Here is a 12,295-nt window from a genome sequence, read left to right as displayed (position 1 = left end):
TGTCCTCTGACTGTGTGCCAAATTTCACAACTTTCCCGCCAGCGGTTCTATGGGCTGCCATAGACTTCAAGAGCGGAAGAAGAAGAAGAATAATAATAAGCGTACGGAACGCCAACAATAACAATAGGTGCCTAAGCACCTTCGGTGCTTGGCCCCTAATAAGCGTACGGAACGCCAACAATAACAAGAGGTGCCTAAGCACCTTCGGTGCTTGGCCCCTAATTATGGAATACTATTATTGATTACAAATTGTTCAAAGTCATCATTCACTGACAAGTAAATTCAAAACCATTTTAAATTTCACATTTTATTGTTAAATAGTTGTTCCTTCAAAGCAGTATTAGATTAGAATTAGACTGTAAAAATGCTGCCACCTAGTGTAACATTGCAATGCAAAGTCAATGAAAAGGTGGACTATTGAAATAATAATAAATATTCAAGCCTATAAAATTATTATTTAAGACATATGTGCACATAGAAGAAGCAACAACAAAAGCATTATGATTTAAACAGCTGATTCACTGACAGACCTATAGTGTCTGTTACATACGTATTAAAAAGTGATTTTCAACAGTAATGATACATTTTAATTTTACATACAGTGTACACCAAAATTACCAAAACAAATTATGGTAAAACATTAAAAAAAAAAAAAGAAATGCTACCAAAAATGATCATACTACATGATGATTCAAGAGAACAGTTGATTTCTGGGCCGCACCACTGTTATCTCCTTCATATACATGTTCTTGTAAGAGGACAGGAGATCACTTATTTTATAACCCTGCAAAAAAACCAAACAGTCACAGAGGATATTAACATATATGCACAGGTACGACACTTGCTGTAGTTGTGTGTGTGTGTTATATTTACCAGTGAGGTCTCACAGAGCAGAGTGTTGCCCTGCACTAGATTGCCAATGGTCATGTGAAAATAGGTGCTTCCGCTAGACCAGGAAGTGATCTTGCTGAATAGATGCATCACAAGCACCTCCTGCAGGCAAGCCATCCAAAAACACTTTTTTACTTCACAAGCCACACAATGCTAAGGTGAGCTGTACATTATAGTTGTATTATGTATATACAGACAGATCGGTACCTTTGTCTTAGGGTTGATGATGCTAACTCCTAGTTTGCTGATTGATATCATGATAACACTGGGGTAACTCTTCTCTGATGTTTGCTGGGAGTCAAAGCACAGTCAGTATCAAGAAAACAACTTCCTTCTTATCAATTAGGCTTATTTTTAGTGTTGCACTGGTTACCTTTACTTCGAAGAAAGCACATCCAAAGGTGGGCCAAGGTGAGATCATCTTCAGGAACTGGAGTTTGGCTTCTTCTACAGTTATGCCTGCCTGCTTGTTGTATGAGTTGATGATGTGCTGCAAACCAAAGGCCAAAACAATTCTGTCATTTATCATGATGTTAGGCTCAGGGGTACTAAAATATATTATTAAATAATGCTTTATACATTTTGATGGAACATCATTTATTATGAGGTTTCAGTTTGGGTTAGTAAGATTTTTTTATTTTATTTTTAAGATTCTCACCAGAGATGCATTTATTTGAAAAATACAGTAAAAACTACTAGTGAACACTAGTACTAGTGAAAAATAACTTTTTTATATTTTTTTTAACATTTGAAAATGTAATTTATTCCTGTGAAGGCAAAACTGAATTTTCAGCGTCATTATTCCAGTCTTTAGTGTACGGAAGAGGATTAGGGCCAAGCAATAATAAAAAATAAAACCATCTTGAGATTAAAGTTGTTAAATTACGAGAAAAAACTTGTTAAATTTTGAGAAAAAAAGTCAAAATAAAATGTTGAGAATAAACTTGTTAAATTACGAGAAAAAACTCGTTACATTTCGAGAAAAAAGTCGAGATAAAATGTAATTTAATAAACTCATTAAATTATGAGAAAAAAGTCGTTAAATTAAGAGAACAAATTCGTTAAATTATGGCATTTTTCTTGTATTGACTTTATTCTCATAATTTAACGAGTTTATTCTCAACATTTTATCTCGACTTTTTTCTCGAAATGTAAAATTTTTTTTTCATAATTTAACGAATTTGTTCTCGTAATTTAACAACTTTTTTCTCGTAATTTATTGACTTTATTCTCATAATTTAATGACTTTATTCTCATAATTTAATGAGTTTATTCTCAACATTTTATTTGAACTTTTTTCTCGTAATTTAATTACTTTTTTTCTCATAATTTAACGAATTTGTTCTCGTAATTTAACGACTTTTTTCTCGTAATTTAACGAGTTTATTCTCAACATTTTATTTGGACTTTTTTCTCGAAATTTAACAACATTTTTCTCATAATTTAACGAATTTGTTCTCGTAATTTAACAACTTTTTTCTCGTAATTTAATGAGTTACTGAGTTTTTTTCTCGTAATTTAATGAGTTTATTCTCAACATTTTATCTCGACTTTTTTCTCGAAATTTAACGACGTTTTTCTCATAATTTAATGAATTTGTTCTCGTAATTTAACAACTTTTTTCTCATAATTTAACGAGTTTATTCTCAACATTTTATCTCGACTTTTTTTCTCGAAATTTAACAACTTTAATCTCGAGATGGTTTTATTTTTTTATTATTGCTTGGCCCTAATCCTCTTCCGTATCAGTGTCACATGATTTTTCTGAAATCATTTTAAAATGCTCATTTGCTGCTCAAGGAACATTTATTATTATCAATGTTTAAAATACTTGTGCTGCTTAATATTTTGTGGGAAAACATGACACTTTTTTTCACTATTCTTTGATTAATAGAATGTTCAAAGGAACAGCATTCATTGGAATTAGAAATCTTTTGTAACACTTTTGATCATTTTAATATGACTTTGCTGAAAAATTTGCCTTTTTCTCAAAAAAACCCCCAACAACTTACTGACCCCAAACTTTTGAACGGTAGTGTACATGTTTATGCAGACACCTGACTAAGGTTTGAAACAAAGTCAAAACACACAGAGTCAAATCTGTGAAATATATTCAATCAGTAAGAGGCTTGAGGATCACCTTTTTCCAGTCCTCAGGAGTCATGATCCTGTGCTGATCAGCTGGCACCAGATCTTTCAGCATTCGAGGGATCATGACAAACTGTGACTTATCCGTATCAATTTGAGTACGGAGCAGCAGTCCTCCCAGAAAGATCATGTCCTCTTTAGACACACTATGGTAACCCCGCAAGTACTTCGGCACTTCCTAGGAAAATAAAGAGAAAAGAGTTTTGGGCAAAGTTGCACAGCATTTTAAAAATTTCTACATTTCCTCACTTCTGTTTCCATCATTCCTAATGGGATTTTTTAAAAGGGTTTTTGGTTAAAGGTGGGGTAAGCAATATTTCAAAAATGCTGTTGGACATTGTTGATATTTGAAATAAACCCAAAACAAACACACCCCTCTCTTCATTGCTCCGCCTTCAAAACTCACCCTCCGAGCCCAACAACCTAAGTGCACTAAGCTAAACACCTCACTTTCTAGCGGTTGTCAGTGCATCTCTTGAGATAGGTTAACTACACATCTCTTACTAGCTGGCCTCTGTTACACACTCAATGCGAGACTTGATGGCTCTGTATTACAGCTGACGTGCAACAACATAATGCTTTATGAAAAATTAGCTTAGCTCTCTCCAGCGCTTTTCTAATATTACTGCGGGTCCTAAAGATCTCAGTCATAACCCTTCATTCCACTGATATTCTTCTGAGTTATTTTGTACTGTGTCTCTCATCTCTCTTTCTGCAGTCTTTCTTCAAATCTTGCTCGTTCTCTCTCCTCGACCATCATACGCCCCCTAATTCTGATTGGCTACACGTTTGTTTTTGTTTTCTGGTGTTTCGGTCCGACTAACTTCCAAACTGTGTTTTTCAAATATTGCTTACCCCGCCTTTAAATGTCTGAAATAATGTCTGTGGTTAACACAAGCTCAAGATATTGTTTTATTTGGTTATTTATACGACATAAAATACATCAGCAATACCCCATTAATGATTATTGTTAAGCCTTTATGTGTGCTAAATGGGACTATAGAGGTTTTTGACCAGGTAAGGAATGATCATATAGACAACATACCTGAGGAAAGTGGAACATTAAGTCAGCAGTTAGATCTTTCCCTGGGATCACATTAAACCAGAGCTTCCTCATGAAGAGCACCAGGTAAGGAACAATAGTTGAAGGAGCTGTATACAGGATCAATGATGTTTTTCATAGTGAGAGTCTGATTATAACACACACCTAAATAAATATTGGATTAATTACAGTATTTAGCATGTTAGCATATACAGCTCACCATCCTTGACTTTCTTTCCTTTTTTGACGACCTGATCTGTGAGTTGCCTGAGGTTGTCAAAAAAGTACTCTTCAGAATCCATACTTACTACCTGAAAGTATCAGATACGCCACACACAGATTAGTATGGACTTAAAACATCACCTTCAGGGAAAAAAAGAAGAATCATGTTTGAAACCTTATTGGCTGTTTTCACAAACAGACTGTATCCATCTGATGAGGAGAGTCGGAGATCTCTGGAAATGTTGCGACATAAGTCTTTGATCCTTGTGGTGGTGGTCACCTCAAATATCTGAAATAAAAAAGAGAGTTTTTAACATGGATGAAAAAAGGGAGTAAAACAGGTAAAACTAAAATGTTACTCCTTACTTCAGATGTATCGTTGGGAAAATGAACTTTGTGGAAGATCTGAGTGCTGTTATTCTGAATGGCATCCACTTCCACCTGGTGAGGAGGCAACTTCCTTCCCTCGATACTATATGGGGCAATAAACAACGCATTATATTTCAACTTTGCCCTCATGTTCTGTTCATGTTTACATTATTTTAATAATAAAGTTCTACCTGAGCATGGCTTGCATCCTCTGCAGGCAGGTGGAGGCCAGTGGCTCTCTGGGTCTGGACTCCAGAAAACGTTGAGCATGCCTCAGTAACAACTGACTTGGAGGAAACAGACCACAGCACAACCACAACAGCTGCCAACCTCGCTCCATACTCAACCTGAGAGAAAAACAACACAGTAATTAAAAAAAGAAAGCAACATTATATCATATCTATGTACTTAAAAGCAGTCAACAAACCCATGTTTGTTATTAGTCATCTGCCTCATTATTTGGCAGTAGATCTCATCTCTTAGCTCCACGTTTGCTGTTGCTGGCCCAAAGATCTGGTTTGTTAGATCTATGGGTGTCCGCACATGCTTGACTGGATAATCTCCCATATATTTAAGGATAGGTAGAGAGCGTGTTAAAGAAAACAGTGAGCATCATTATTTAAAATTCCCTGAGGTCTCATGTACTGAAGTCTTTATCACTAATAATTAACAAAATACACCATATTTGTAACTATGTTAGATATGTAACAAATGGTTCATATTTCGACCAGTCAGCAGGAAGGATATCTGTGAAGGAGTCACAAGCGAGGTGGCAGAGCTCTGAGTTGCCCTGCAGGTTCCTGAGCAGCGGTTGTTTGAGAGGCTCTTTGCTGTTGGCCCAAAGTTTCTCTTTGGCTCCTCCCTTACGACCACCTTCCTTACCGGACTCCCTGTGACACAATGAAAAGAGGTATGTGATGATGTTATCATTCAAGAAGCACTGAGATGTTATCAAAACTTGTAACTTGTAACTGCAGTTATCATTTATGTCAGTCGAGATGATTGCAAACTGTACAACTGTCACCTGAAATAATCGAAAGAGAACTCCTTGAGAGTCATGTGGGCAACTCTCTCTGTGCTGAGCTCCTCCTTCTGCGGCAACACCGGCATCACTGACTTTCTCCGTGCTGGGGTCAAATTCAGCAAATTCTAGAGGACAGAAATGACTCTATTTACATTTCTGTTCTTGTCAAACTTAAATTGACTTACAAAACAAACTTAAAAAACTTCACTGATGGTTTTGAAAACAGTTTTAATGGTTGAAGGCAGGACCAAAACTGCTTTATTTTTGTTCAGTTTATACTCTATCTTGGAATTAAACTGTTTTAAAGGCAGTTTCTTTAATTCTTTAAAGGCAGTTTAAAAACATAGATAAGGTAGATTATTTCTTTAAAGAATTTAAACTTTCTTTACAAACAACCCATTTCAAATACAGGCAGGAATAGCACAATGTTTGCTGGCCTTTCCATCATTTTTTTATTTAGCTTTATTCTGGTATTTATTTCCAAGACAAAACCTCAAAACACTGGTGATAAAAAATGAACACAATTATAGCCGGTGCTGAGGAGTAACCTCCTTAACAAATCAATGTGAAACCAGAGAAATCAAGTTTACCAGTGTTTCTTCTGTAGGCCTAGTCAGCATCGGTATAATCACAATAGCATCTAAGGAAACTGCTCCAGTTTGACTTGTCCTCTCATTCCTCGCTTTGATCCAGCCTTCTTCCTGAGAATATTCTCCGTCCTTTATGAGATACAGCACATCACCCCTTCTGAAGCTCAGAATTGTGGGATCCTCTGAAGGGAAGAAAAAATTAGAAAGATGAATATCCAAGGTATATTGACCATTTTAATGGTTAGAAGACCCCATCACCCTAACTTGACATAAGAGTGCTTCAATTAGCGGAATATCTGTCTCATTAGATGGTTTTAAAAAATACTTAAAATTAAAAACTAAAACAGTTACCTGAATTTTTAAATGTGGGCTGGCCCTCCATCCTGATTTTTTTAACTTCCCCTGTGTCACTGTAATAAATGTAACTACTTCCTGATTGAATAGTTAAATCCAAGTTTTTTTTCTTAAAATTTTTCTCCAAAAAGTGAAAAATGTTATTAGCATTATGTTATTACCATCACACATCATTTGTAATGGTTTTAAATAGTCAAAAGCGCTCCTACAATTGAAGAATCACCCTCAGATGAGAATAGTACAAGGAAAATTGCTGTTTGTCACAATGTAGTAACCAATGTAAAAGAATCACCTTGTCTGCTAAGGTCCTGTTTTGCCACAGCGTACTCAGATCTCTTCTTAAGCCCGGAGATGAACTTGTTGACCAGATGCACAAATTCTTTTCCCTTTACAACCTTCAGCTCATACATCCCCTTTGGAGTTGTCAAACACACAATCCCACTAGACTTTTCCTCACTGTAGGAGAAAGGTTAAGTAGAGAAGAAAGGAAGGAAACAGGAAAAAAAAAAAAAAAAGTGAAAGTGGTTCATCTCAAAGACTTGACTGAGATTCTGCAGAAATAGTATTTGAAGTAGAAGTAGCTCATTAATGCTCAGGTGTAACTGAGGTGCTTCTCCATAGAGTTTTTTTACCTCATCATTTCGATTTTTGACACCTCAGGATAAGAGAGCTGGAGAAATGCGGCTTCTCTCTCATCCTGAAAGAAGACCCCCTTCCAGTTCACGACAACTACAAACTGTTCTTCAAACATTGATGGACCTGAACAAAATACAACAGTGAATTCACAAATCCAATGCATTAAAGGGATAGTTCACCCAATCAAATTTCTGTCATCTTTTACTCGCCCTCATATCTCTAGAAACATTGTGTTGATGCGCTCACCGGATATGTCTGTGATTGGCTACAATGATCAACACATGGGAGCATTTGAAATCACGATTTAAAAGCAGTCTATTGAGGACCAGTCCGGTGATAGATGTCTGCTTTCATGCGCTCCCGTGTGTATCTGTGTAAGCGCTTGGTGAAGAGCATCATTGATGACTATTTACAACGTTTTTGAAGTGTTGATCATTGAAGTCAAACACAGACATATCCAATGGGCCATGAACACAATAGCCAATCAGAGGTGTTTACAAATCTGCTCAGCAGCACTCAAAACATCACATTTTTAAAATTTCAGTAACGACCAGAGTTGCCAAGTCTGTGGTTTTGCTGTGGAATTGGACTACTTTAACACTGTTAGCACGGGTTATTTTTTATGTCCGCAGGTTGAAGCGACCCCAAATAACATATTTAGCCCTTGGAAAGCAAATTTTAGCAGGGGAACCCTGCCAAAAATGAGTTTTTTACCCCCCAGAATGCAATTTTATGGGGCCCCCCCGCTGAAATGTGATTGGGCTAGTTTTGAATAGCAAATGGGCAGGTTTTGTTGTGAAAACCTGGTAACCCTGGTACCGACGTGCAGGGCCGCATTAAGACTACAAGGGGCCCCTGGGCTTTACCTCTTGAGGGGGCCCTTCATCCACCAGCACTATTACCTACATTCAGGGGTTAAATTGGGCCGGGGCCGTCCGGGGCTGAGCCCTGGCACATAGGCTTACGAGGGCTCGGCATACGCTTGTCCGGGACTGCGGGACAAGTGGAGTTTTTGAAGTGAAAGAGAATTTTACTTGCCTGACCAGATAAGTAGCTTGATTAAAATGTCAATAACAACCAAAACGCGAGAATGATTAATCTAGCTTAGTGGATGTACTGGCGGTGATATTGCGCTGTTGAGGATGTAACCTCTTGAGGAGAATTCAAAACAAATGAGCTCTGTTCACACAAAGAAACTCAGTTATCATGTTGCAATAAAAATTCAATGGGGTTTAGCTTGCTATTTACGACATATGATAAAGTTAAGCATCACACGACCGAAAGTGCTGAATTCCTGAATATCACCTCGATTGAAATTGACACTAATTTCATACAACAATTCAATAAACAAGTAGTTAATATCAATCACTTACGTTTTAGATGCAATATGCCTGTTTTTTGTTTTATTGTAGCAGCGAAAATAGTTCCAAACAAAGCAGAAGCAGCGCATCTCGCAGCTGCGCTCAGCCGTTTTGAATGATTCAGCCTTTTGAACAAATCGGTTGGGTGAAGATTCAATCGCCCATTCATAAACAACTGCTTCATTCTTGATTCAGAGTGAATCGTTTGAATAAATGACTCAGTGGCTCACTCATTAAGACGGTCACTTGTCGCCATCTACTGGCGGTTTAATTTCATGTTTAAAAGTATAAATTTCCCACCAACATTTCTTATTTGTTTATTCAAAAATATTTAAAGAATCTCATAACATTATTGAACGCAGTTGTACTTTTTCAGTGTAAATTATTTAATTTGGTAACAGCCCTAGTGTCTTACTATTTTAATTTATCAAATGTAAGAATATGAAATAAAAGATAAAAGATTTGCATAGTAATACAATTTTTTATTTTTTTCCAGACAAGCTACTTTTTTACTCTGACAAGTAAATTACCAATTTAGTTGTCCAAAGGACAAGCACGAACCCAGGCTTAATGTCGAGCACTGTATTTTGTATTTATATTCTGTTCTTTAATGGTAGCATCACTTATATTTAATACTGACACAAAGGAGAAGGCACAGGCCTACAGAAATATTTTATTGTCATCAGATGTAGCTTTCACACTACCAGCATCTATAGAATGATTTTGATCAGCATTTTATTGTTCATAGCAGAGGGCTCTCTCAACTTGTTATATTTTACAGTTTGTCAAATGATACGATTTTGAAGTCTTTGCATACACATGCACCACTCGAAAGCCTGAAACCACAGAGCCCCCCACATAACAAATCCCAATTTAACCCCTGCCTACATTCACTCAATCTTCTTAATCACAAAGTGCAAGTTATCAGCCTTTTATTTTGCATGAATAAATGCCATTACCAAAACATCCAAATCTATTGGTCTGTTATAAAATATAAATATCACTGCATGAACTACATATTGGCACATAGTCTGAACTATTTGTACAGGCTACTCATTTCGAAGGCTGCATCCTCCAGAGGTCGCATTTGAAGGCTGTATACGTCATTGAGGCCGGCTCATTTAAGAAAAACAACCGTTGGATTGCAAAGTAAGAAAGAAAATACAGCATTTTGCACCTCATGAGGAATAACCATCAATTTTATTATGGTTACTTTTCTTAAATAAGACATCCTTAATGATGTATGCAGCCCTTCAAATGCGAGCTCTGGAGGACGCAGCCTCTGAAACGAGATGCAGATTCGAACAGTAACAAAGGCGCCAGTTTTACCATTTCAATTCCAGTGTGAGTCCTTGTCTTTTGGAAGTGCATGCAAAGTGGATTTGCTTTTGCACCGTAAAGATGTCATGTCAACATGTCAACAACACAAACCAAACTCTTCCAGTCTCAGCTTTTTGAAGTCTCAGTCTTCCAGTCTCAGTGTTTGAAGGCGGGCCAAAATAGATGTTGTTCACGAGCAACCGGCTGCCATTACACAAATTTTTACATTGTTATGTAGGTTTGTAACAGGAAGTGAGACTGGAATTGCTCATTTCGGCAGTTCAGAATCAATTAATTCTTTAAGGCAAAAATTAGGCTACTTTTTTATCCTGTACTTTGATCTTTAAAACAATGTGACAAAAACACACGCAAGTTCTACCCAAATGTTTAATGTCATGATTGTTACCATCTATTTGCATTAGTTTATATCCAGCTGGTTGCTTTTATTGATTCGTTATGCAGCAAAGTTGCATAATTAAAACTAGTGTCATGAGAAAGCAAACTGTATCGTCATGCAGCAGACATATCTAAACAAATCAGAAATGCATTTGATTTCAGTTCTCTGCAGGGTTCAGTGAGTGAAGGGGCGCACATCGGTCGAGAAGCGTAGCGACGCACCACGTCTTTAAAATTCGAACACATTGTTTTCTTTGGGGCTGTTCACACAGAACGCGCTTTTCTGCGTTACTTTTTCTTTGTTTTTCTATGTAAACATGCGCTAGAAGGACGTGCAGAACCGCTGCGCTCGCGTCTTGATGCATGACATGGCGATCTAAAGCCATGAATCAGTTCAGCTTAAAAAAAGTTTTAAAAAGCGTCTCGAGACCTTGCGGTTTCCCCCATTCCACTGCCCGCGTCTCGCGTTTTTCAAAGCAAAAACGCGTTGTGTACGCACACAGGCAGCGCCACTGGGTCTGTCCGCGTTGTCCAGATACTGATAGCCTACTTAGTTGCTTGCTGACGCAGCGCGTCGTATGAACTTCACGCGCAGAACAGCACATGTATTCATATCAAAGCGATGTTAAAGCGACAGTCATCACATTAGAAAATGCGGTTATATTTTTTCCGGCATCACCGGGGCCCTCCCTCACCCGGGGCCCTGGGCTTAAGCCCAGGTAAGCCCGTGCATTAATGCGGCCCAGCCGACGTGGTACTGAAGTTGGTACTCTTGAGAACTCTAGTAGAAATAAAATCATACAGGTTTGGAACGACATGAAGATAATAACAACAAAATATTAATTTTTGGATTAAGTACTCCTATAAGAACTAAAAACATAAGAACTTTTTTACCTGAAATCATGTTAGCCTCAAATAACTTGGAGAAATAGACTGGCCACTTCTGCCGTGCATATTGGACAATCTCTCCTTTCACTTCATGGACAGGTGTAGTAGAGTTTATGTAAGGACCCTGAGAAATTACACAAGATTACTGTTTATTATTCTCTACTGCGTATTATTCTCCAAATCAGCCCTGCTGCCAAATCAAATTCTGCTGCAGCCAAATCAAACTATTGTGAACAATGATATATATACAATGCTCAAAAAAAGTAAAGGAACACTTTGAAAACACATCAGATCTCAAAGGGGAAAAATATCATGCTGGATTTATATACTGATATGGACTGGGTAAAGTGTTAGGAATGAAAGGATGCCACATCACTTGATGGAAATGAAAATTATCAACCTACAGAGGGCTGAATACCAAGGCCCCCCCGAAAATCAAAGTGAAAAAATTATGCTGCAGTCTGTTCCATTTGGCTTAAATTTCATTGCAGAAACTTGTCTCAGTGGTTTGTATGGCCCCCATGTGTTTATATGCATGCCTGACAACGTCAGGGTATGCTCCTAATGAGACGACGGATGGTGTCCTTTGATGCTATTCTCTGATTAAAAAGTGTTCCTTTAATTTTTTTGAGCAGTATATATATATATATATATATATATATATACAGGGCTTGACATTAACTTTTTTGCTCACCAGCCAATGTGGCTAGTGGTTTTCCAAAGTTACTAGCCACTCAGCATTTTCACTGGCCACAATTTTGCTGTGGGGAAATAACATTTTATATGATTAAAGTTGACTCTGGCATGCTTAAATTACTTGATTTTGAGTCATTTTACTTGATTTACAAGATTTAAAACCCTTTCAAACTTACAAATGCAGATTGACCACCCAAATCAAGACTATACATTGCATATATCAGGTATGTATAGTTATTTTTGTTAGGCTATATAAAAAGAACAAAGAATTTTCAAATAGTAATTTAAAAAAAAAAAAAAAAAAAAAAAAAATATATATATATATATATATAAATATTAATATTTATATATATATTTC

The 12,295-nt window shown here is 37.0% G+C and overlaps 1 protein-coding gene across 1 annotated transcript in view; it reads right to left on the bottom strand.

Moving 5' to 3' along the window:
- Positions 1 to 25: 25 nt before the first annotated feature.
- Positions 26 to 12,295, bottom strand: part of myo7bb (myosin VIIBb) — a 33,155-nt gene continuing 20,885 nt past the window's right edge. Inside the window, exons 32-48 of the mRNA XM_067364193.1 lie at positions 11,248 to 11,365; positions 7,273 to 7,399; positions 6,933 to 7,096; positions 6,287 to 6,468; positions 5,697 to 5,821; positions 5,420 to 5,562; positions 5,100 to 5,253; positions 4,864 to 5,019; positions 4,670 to 4,775; positions 4,479 to 4,592; positions 4,302 to 4,392; positions 4,085 to 4,191; positions 3,032 to 3,217; positions 1,265 to 1,381; positions 1,099 to 1,182; positions 874 to 993; positions 26 to 784 (exon numbers count right to left, since the gene is read on the bottom strand). Of these exons, the coding sequence (XP_067220294.1) occupies positions 692 to 784; positions 874 to 993; positions 1,099 to 1,182; positions 1,265 to 1,381; positions 3,032 to 3,217; positions 4,085 to 4,191; positions 4,302 to 4,392; positions 4,479 to 4,592; positions 4,670 to 4,775; positions 4,864 to 5,019; positions 5,100 to 5,253; positions 5,420 to 5,562; positions 5,697 to 5,821; positions 6,287 to 6,468; positions 6,933 to 7,096; positions 7,273 to 7,399; positions 11,248 to 11,365 (2,187 nt within the window). The 3' untranslated portion in view covers positions 26 to 691. The remainder of the gene's footprint in view (positions 785 to 873; positions 994 to 1,098; positions 1,183 to 1,264; positions 1,382 to 3,031; positions 3,218 to 4,084; positions 4,192 to 4,301; positions 4,393 to 4,478; positions 4,593 to 4,669; positions 4,776 to 4,863; positions 5,020 to 5,099; positions 5,254 to 5,419; positions 5,563 to 5,696; positions 5,822 to 6,286; positions 6,469 to 6,932; positions 7,097 to 7,272; positions 7,400 to 11,247; positions 11,366 to 12,295) is intronic.

The sequence above is a fragment of the Chanodichthys erythropterus genome, chromosome 16, assembly GCF_024489055.1.
Source record: "Chanodichthys erythropterus isolate Z2021 chromosome 16, ASM2448905v1, whole genome shotgun sequence".
Classification (NCBI taxonomy): Eukaryota; Metazoa; Chordata; class Actinopteri; order Cypriniformes; family Xenocyprididae; genus Chanodichthys; species Chanodichthys erythropterus.
This window is presented reverse-complemented; position numbering and strand designations above follow the sequence as displayed.